A 9,118-nucleotide genomic window follows, 5' to 3' on the forward strand; every position below is an offset into this window, starting at 1 on the left:
GAAGGAACCTAGAAGGACAGATGGTGGTGGACTTTGCTAAGAGGATGGAAAAGGCTGTAGTTAACACCTATTTCCAGAGGAAGGAGGAACATAGAGTTACATATAAGAGTGGAGGTGGGAGTACGCAGGTAGACTACATTCTATGTAGATGAGGCAATCTGAGAGATTAGTGACTGCAAAGTGGTGGAAGGAGAAAGTGTAGCCAGACAGCATTGGATGCTGGTGTGTAGGATGACTCTGGTGGTCAGGAAGAAAAGGAGAGGAAAGACAGAAAAGAAGACCAAGTGGTGGAAGTTGCAGAAGAAAGAATGTTGTGAGGAATTCAGACAGAAGTTGAGACAGGCTTTGGATGCTCAGGAAGAACTTCCAGATGACTGGGAAACTACAGCAGAAGTCATCAGGGAGACAGGTAGGAAGGTGCTAGGTGTGTCATCTGGAAGGAGGAAAGAAGATAAGGAAACATAGTGGTGGAACAAGGAAGTACAGGACAGCATTCAGAGGAAGAGGCTAGCTAAAAAGAAGTGGGACGTAGAAAGGACTGAAGACAGTAGACAGGATTACAAATTGCAGCCTAGAGTGAAGAGGGAGGTGGCAATGGCCAAACAGAAAGCATATGACGAGTTGTATGTGTTCAGTGTCTTGCCCAAGGACACTTCGACATGTGGACTGCAGGCACTGAGATTCGAACCTTCAACCTTCTGGTTGGGAGACGACTGCTCTACCCACCGCACCACTGTCGCCTCCCCAAACGATCCCCAGATAAAATAGCGAGTCCCCACACAATTACATTCATGCAGTAGCTTCAGGCCCTGTATTCTTCTCCACATCCTCTGATCACAGTGCACCAGCAGGTGGGAAAATATATCAACAAAAGCACGTGCAGGTAAAAAAAATTCCACCTTTAACAATGGTACCAGTGAATGTCAGGCAAGCTCACATGAACGCGCAACTGCCTGGAGATTGACCATTCAAGGAAATCCTAAAACTATCACGCAATACTTTTTGTTAGAAAAACGTATTGCGAGCGAGAGTTTTTGAAACATGTATAAACCAAGTTGCTTTTGCATAGAAATACTAGAACATAGATACACCTAATTTTTTGAGCTTTTGGTCACGTCTAAGGTGATAATTCACTGTTTTAACAATGTAGATAAATCCATAAACAAGGAGAAGCATGCCATGGGCTCTTTAACATCTACCGTACTTTCCTGACTATAAGCCGCTACTTTTGTCACTTCATGCACACACCCTCTTCATGGACAACACACGACGAAATGCATATGATGCCGCTTCAAGTTACAGGCGATCGATCTGGCTGTCGAAATATCTCATGTTACAACGTGGACACCTGCGGCTATGTACAAAATGTTTTTTTGTCTTACATTTAGTGGGTGCGGCTTATAGTCCGGAAATTATGGTACTACGAATTAAACACGTGCACAAGCATGCAGCAACAACAACATTAGAGGGAATTCTATCCCTGAGGATTGGTCCTGCTACTGCTGTGCACAAACAGCTCTGTTTGTGATGAAATTTAGTGCTAGTGGTTGCTCTATCATCCCATCATTTCAATTTTCCATTTCCATAACTTACAACAGAAGTTTGGATTAAAGGTTGGCAGCTGATTAATTAACCGGCGTTATGACAACCATTATACCCCAAACAGCAACACGCCAAAATAGGACACTGATTTCCAAAGAAGTCACGGGCCAACCAAACCATAATTCAGGGTGGGCAGTGGCGATTGTGTCCTGTTTAAATACATAATACTTGTCTGTTGTAACCTGAGATATACTGTGTGTGCACCAGCATGTGCTACAAACCCGTGTGTTGTTCCTCTCAGCCTTCAGCTCTGCAATCTCCTCCTCCTTCTCTAGAAGCTGTTCCCGGCACACGTTCACCTCCTTTGTTAGAGCAGCAAACTCCTAGAACAGAAATGGACAAATACAGTAACAGCTACTTGCTAGGCTCAGTATTTGTTAAGGCACTGTACTTGAGAAAGATAAGATGTGTTAGAAACTAGCAGAGGCAAATAAGCTCTCTCACTGTTGTCACCATCTACCACACCAACAAGGCATGGTATAACCTGACAGTTTTAACATCTGAAACAATGAAGGCAGAGACAACAACTGCTTCATGTCTGTAAATTATCTCAAGTCTTTGAGCTTCTCTACCAGCAGTAAGATTTTGTCTTACATTCCAAGAATGATAACCATCTACACTCACTTAACAGACTTGGACAGGAAGACGAAGATATATACCGTATATATCACAGCGCAAGAGACAGTGCAACAAGTCTGATATTAAAATGGAGGAAGAGTGAGGAGAGATGGTGACACTAACAGAGTGCCTTCTGTCAAACAAGACATTGAGAATATATGACATTGCTACTTGGTGAATGCAGTTGTATGCACACACACACTCTCCTTTTTGGGATTACATGCATGGTTGGACCTGAAGAATGTGCCATCCTGATTTTTTTGCCCTGTAGCACAAGCACCCTGAGAGGTGAGGCCTCCTTGCTATATTTCCCAGGGTGGGAGATGTGTAGATGCATGGGGCTGATGGTGTTGGGGGGGTTGCTGGAACTGATCATTCTTTTCAGTCACTACCACAAATATTCTCCCTTCCCTTCACGCCAGACTCTGAGCTTTTCCAGCGACTGGCACAGATTCTGCTCAACTAAAGGAGTCCGAGAGTGTGCTATTAGTTACAACCAAGGTCTCTGCTCTCTGCTAGCCAATCAGAGACTAAAAGGTAGGCCCAGAGGTAATTACAGACTGGCTTACTCCCTACATTCCAGCATAGACACTGAGGTGATGGTATACAGAAACCTTGCCTCTATTCACCATTTATGGTCTTTCTCTTTTGCCCTAATGTTTCCTAACTGATTATTTACACAAAAACAGAAATCACTGAGTAGAAGCAAAGGGTACAGTTTGGTACTAGGTCTTAACCTGCATGATGGAAGTGCACTTAAATGAGCTTACAAAAATTTAGCCACTGAGAAGCACTCATAAGAGGCTCACTGGCTATCACTACCAAAATGCTGATGTAAACAAACCAGATTTAAAAGTTATCACTTATCAAAAACATCTTCATATGCTGCAGACATATTTGGTGTTCTAAATATATTTTTCAGTATTTAATTAGATACAGTCTTGTTTACATTCAAATGTGACTGCCACTACCATATATGGAACAATACAAGAGGTGGCCACCACAAGAGCACATGTACACTGAATCTAAAACCACAGCCCTGAAAATAAAGACTACCTTTAATGATCTGCCTGGGCTCTAAATTATTTTGGCTCCATTTTAAATAGCAGTCAACCAAGATTTAATTTGCTCAATTATGCATTTAACAGCATAATCCCCTAAATATATACATACAATTTAATGGGCTTCAACCCTGCTCCTAGTTTACGCTGCAGCAGGGTAAGCTGGTGCCTGGCTCAGTGACATGCTGGTTAGAAGTGGACTGAGCAGCTCTGTAAGCCTTAGAACAGGGGATGGGGATTAACGGGGAATACGTGATTATGTGTGCCATGCTATTAAAGGAACAGTGTACCAAAACAGCGAGGAGCACACAGAGGCTTTTCAGGCACGACGGCTCTCTGTGCTGTCATAGTTTCACCTCTCAGCCTCATGTAGAAGAATTCTACCGCTCATTTGTGGCACAAATTCCACCACTACAGTACAATCTGGAAATCTGACTAATTTGTAGGTGGTGAAAAAATGAGCACAGGAATGGCATGAACAATGTGTCAACACAGGGCTGGATATTAGCACCAGCCTCCTGATTGTATTATTTTTTTATTTCAATTGGTTTTCATCTGATGTAACTAAATCATCAACAATGTTGCATAAATCATTTCACTGAATTTATCCTGGGAAATTAAATTTCATGTTCATTTAACCAGTGAGATAACATTACTATTTCCTTCAATATAAATTATGTAAAGTGCACATTTAACTGTAAACACATTTTCCAGTTATAAAACTGTGAACCAAGGATTTCTTTTCCTTGGCAAATGCACAACAGTTAACACATTATACATCTATATTTTAGGCCCACATAGACTGCAACGATTCATGTCACAGTTTACGAGACTGTTGTGACTCAAAGCAACTCGTATCGCCAGCCATCATCTACACTAGTTTCTAACATTACACTACTGTGATCCACTTACAAGTAGCCACTGCCTGCACTTACATTTAGCTCAGATTTACATGTTTACTTAAAAAAGGTGCAAAGTCAAAAACAGACTGCAGGATTCAAAAGGTACTGTAATATTTCCAGAAAATACTGGATCATTTATTTTAATTAAATAATGGTAAAAAAGGTCAACACTATTATAGGATATTATGGAATTATTATTATAATTATGTATTATTATGGAATTTTGATCAGTGCAAGGAGAAGAATATAAAGGCAAATGCCCTCTCATATTTTATGACACTGTGACAATGTCTTTGATTTGTTGGCAGATTCATAATAAACACTGAAAGAGAAGAACAGACTTCTGGCAATGCTGCAAAAACGAAGGAGATCAGGAAACAGTGAGGCTCCTCTGTGTTAATAGTAGGGACAAAACAAAGAGCATACTTGAAAGGCATTTTTATGTTAAAACTCAGCCATCCATGGTAGTACTCCACCACTGAAACCAAGGTATTTCAACAAGGTATTTCACTTATGAACCTTCATATTACTAATTTACTCAGCGGTTTCTTTTTTACTTGTCTTGTTCCAAAGTACTGGTATGCTTTATGGATTCTCAAAATGTGTCAACATATCAATCAGAGCAAGGTAACTGAGGAACAGGCTTGAGGGTAAGCTTTTTTCTGGCCCAACACCATACCATAAATCGGACTGTGCTGTATTGGGAACTGTGATCAGAACCAGGAGGCCCACCTCCTGCATAATGACTTTAGCCATTCTTATAGCATGTGCTGAAATCTGACACTGTTCAGAGGGCATCTGTTCTCTTAGAGGAGGACTCACTGTCAAAAACTAATTAAGACACCACAATGATGCCATTTCAGAGCGGTTTGGGCTGCTGTTCAAACACACAGAGAAAATCTAAAAGTCACTGACCAAATGCTAGTTTGTACCAACTAGCATTGTACCATTGTAACTAGTTTGCACCATTCAACCCTCTTCTATTAAAAGGCAGCTTCATGTGCAGTCCTACACACTGCTCTATGTGCTTCATGATGAGGCAAACACATACATGTATGTCAGTTTTGAGCCAAACTACACAAAGGATTATGGCTTACACTCACCTGTCTTGTGCCTGTTCAAGTTACTAACTCAGCTCACATTTGGCAAAAGGAAACACTTCCACTCCATCACTTTCATGGAACAGTTGGTCTTCGCCTCTTAGTCTTACAACTGTGCATGCTCAATTCATATCACTGTGCCACTGACAGAATTTGGTCAGTGTCGTCAATTGGCTCCTTCAAAATAAGGAGCAAAATATCACAAACAACAAACTGTTACATCCACTATTTAGTTTTGGTTCAGCAAAACTGAACTTGGGCTTTTGACTCACACAAAAGTCACAGTTTGTGACTGCTGTAAATGAAGTCTCTACATCCATTTACTTCCTCAGTTTCTCATCTTGCACAATAGTTTAAGCAACACAAACACTGTCAACTTTACGGGTTTAAGCTCTGTTCACTACTGAAATTTAATCCTCAAGGAGCGTCCTAATTTGACTGACTTAAAATGATTTACAAAGCACTCTGCTGGCAAGTCAAGCACAACATTAAGCACACAATCCTAGCAGAAATGTGGATTTTCAGGCTATGGTGTGTGATGGGCAGTGATTCTGTAGTCCAGACCAGAACAGGGGAGACCCTTGGCTGAGATGAATCGCCAAAGGGTTTTCTGAGTGCCATGGCTGCCAGGGGATCCAATACTCAGACCCGCCATCCTGGACTGTATTCCATCACCCAACCGATACCTGAGAGCCTTGTGTTTTTAAAGGCAGTGCTTATGATGAACATCCAGGAAGACCCTTTTAGAGCTAAACATCAAGCTTTTCAAAATGTTGTCTCTGGGACTTGACATCCCCAGTTTACAGTGTCAGCTGCTGGACTGCCTGTTCACCAGATATCATGCTAAAACAACATGGAAGCAGGTGGAACTCATCAACATAACAATGCACATTTCAAATGTTCTGTGACCCCCCCTGCACAAATGTGTGATACAGAAAAGCTCGTTGGCACCTTTTTTCTACACAGCGAGGAGCTAGCAGAGGACGGCAGTTACCTTGAGTGTCACTAGATGTTTGCAAGTCTGGTTATAAAAACAGGTGTGGAAAATGTGAATTAAGCGCCAAGCTAACTGCTCTCATTCCTTTCTCTTTTAGTACTTCAACAATCTTCACAGCAGCTTGAAATTCACTGCCAGTAAACCAACACACACCCAGTGATGCCCAATTATTACAAACCTCAGCTGACACAAAAGCACCAAAATTCACTTTACTGCAACATATGGGCCCTCAACTTGAATCACTAAGAAATATATTTATGCACACATTAGAACTAGTGTCAGAAATTTGCTCTGCACACAAAATACAAACTCCAAAAAAGAACAAATATGCACCATCTAACCGGGCACCGCTGAGGCCTGAAAAGCTGATGACGTGTGAGCAAACTGCTCTGGAATGTTTGTGCATTCCAGACTCACTCATCAGGAATGAGGGAACACAAAACTGCACCTCCCCTCTACCTACCTACTCCAACCATGAAGAACTAGAATCTCTCTAACAGTTCAGATACATGTGTCATCTTGAAATCAGTCGTCAGGGTAATAAGCCCTCTTTCAACCTCCTGGTACCAGCACAACTTGACTCTACTCTACTCAGCATTACTTGCTTGTGGTACCAGGTGCTTCGTTTTCCACCGCAGATAGTCCCCACCACCACTAACACCATTTAGTTCAAATATGTGGTCAACCTATCCAAGTAATGCCAATTACAAATTTGCAGATATGCGATGACCCATTAATGAGCCAGCTAGCTAGCTCTACTCAGTAGGTATAGCTACATCCGTTTTGCTTGTATTATCACATTCAGTAACCTACTGGCTGTGTGATACGACAAAATGTGGTGATTCACTGCAAATATGTCTCAAAAGTGCTGTTTCAACCAGCACATTTTTAAAAATTCAATCCACTATTAAATCAAGTATAAAACTGCCATATCTACTTAAATGAGAGCCCCTAGCCAAGTATGTGTCTAGTTTACAGTGTAAATGCATTTATTATCCTTTCCTCCATAAAGAAATGAAAACAAGAGAACACCACCAACAGACTAGAGCTGAATGTACTGGTGTCAAGAAAAGATTCAACCCATTTTTGGTTTTGATCAAGTGTTTTGTGTTCAGTAATGACGACCTCATATTATTAATCACAAAGGTATAAAGTTGCATTCTGTGAAACATCTGTCTTCTAGGATTTAATTATAAATCTAAAATAATTCTTAAGAAAACCATTTTTCTTCAATTTAAGCCTTAGAGGTCTAAGATGGTCAAATGTAGGATACAGTTAAAACTTGAAATACAGATGCATGAGTTCAGAAATGTTTAAGTGACTGCTCACTCATAAAACAACATCACTGTTTACAACTATTATACCTTTTTCTTTGGCTTCACTTACAATCACCATTTTTGTTGGTAATATGCATGAGTCACTAAAACTAAGGTTTCTAGTACACAATAAACGGTCAGAGTATAGACCTATTACAACTTCATTCAAGGCCAGAATTTAATAAAACAAAAGCACAAACACTGCAGACTGAGAAGTCACCAGTTCTAATCTGAATGTGTTTCCTTCAACATAGTTCTCAGTGTACCACTAAGACTGGATTAAATTGTTCAATTAAAAAAAAAAAAAAAAAAAAAAAAAAAAAATTTAATGAGTTTGAATTCCTAGTTTACATATTTTTTCAGAGTGGTATTAACACCCAATTACAGCGTGTAAAATGCTTCTACTTTTTTGAACAGTTGGATTTTCTTGCCTTCTAGATACAGATCCCAGGAGGCTTGGCAAATAGCCAGACGATCAGCTGACACCACCACAGAAACATAAGCAGCAGCGTGCACTACAGTACATGTACAGACACACATATATGATGCACATACATGAACCAAGCTGTTTTAATCCGACTAAAGGCCTCAATTATATCTATGAACACGAGGAAGAGATTAACTGAACTGCAACTCTTTACCTGTTGCACTGGCTTGAAGAAAGAGATTTCAAATCCTAACAGAAAGACAAAAACTGGCACTACAGCAGGCATTTCACTCAAATAAAGGTCTTCAGAGAATTTCTGTTGTGATTTAAAATTTTTCAATTATGCTAATCCGAAATAGGTACTCTTTAATCCATCAAAGTTTAGAAGCAAGACAATGAAAGACAAGTCTGAAAAATCCTAAGCATGTGGGTGTTTGTGAGATGTAGCTCCATCAGCACAATTACAGCCTTAATATCTGCAGATTTTTAGCCTGAATAAATCCTTCATTCATTGTCTATAGGTTATGACAACAGCTTTGCAATGACTGGAGATCAGCCTCAATTACAAAACTTTTGTTGTCTTATTTATACATTTTGATTTCTCAATCTGTTCTAGTGATTAAAAACTGGCAAACCTAGGATTGTATGTATAAACGTTTGAGAAATAGTTCATAACGACAATTTGACTGTCCTGTGTATGCAAAGCCTGGTGATTTCTGACTCACTTTACATACAGTGGGTACGGAAAGTATTCAGACCCCCTTAAATTTTTCACTCTTTGTTATATTGCAGCCATATGCTAAAATCATTTAAGGTCATTTTTTTCCTCATTAATGTATACACAGCACCCCATATTGACAGAAAAACACAGAATTTGACATTTTTGCAGATTTATTAAAAAAGAAAAACTGAAATATCACATGGTCATTAATATTCAGACCCTTTGCTGTGACACTCGTATATTTAACTTAGGTGCTGTCCATTTCTTCTGATCATCCCTGAGATGGTTCTACACCTTCATTTGAGTCCAGCTGCGTTTGATTATACTGATTGGACGTGATTAGGAAAGCCACACACCTGTCTATATAAGGACCC

At 40.0% G+C, this 9,118-nt stretch overlaps 1 protein-coding gene across 15 annotated transcripts in view; it reads right to left on the reverse strand.

Moving 5' to 3' along the window:
- Window positions 1–9,118, reverse strand: part of ppfia1 (PTPRF interacting protein alpha 1) — a 41,711-nt gene that overhangs the window by 25,138 nt on the left and 7,455 nt on the right. For all 15 annotated transcript variants that reach the window (XM_020602630.1, XM_020602621.1, XM_020602632.1 and 12 more), the window contains exon 3: window positions 1,824–1,925. In XM_020602630.1, the coding sequence (XP_020458286.1) occupies window positions 1,824–1,925 (102 nt within the window). The remainder of the gene's footprint in view (window positions 1–1,823; window positions 1,926–9,118) is intronic.

Source organism: Monopterus albus, unplaced genomic scaffold, assembly GCF_001952655.1.
Source record: "Monopterus albus unplaced genomic scaffold, M_albus_1.0 scaffold57.1, whole genome shotgun sequence".
Lineage (NCBI taxonomy): Eukaryota > Metazoa > Chordata > Actinopteri > Synbranchiformes > Synbranchidae > Monopterus > Monopterus albus.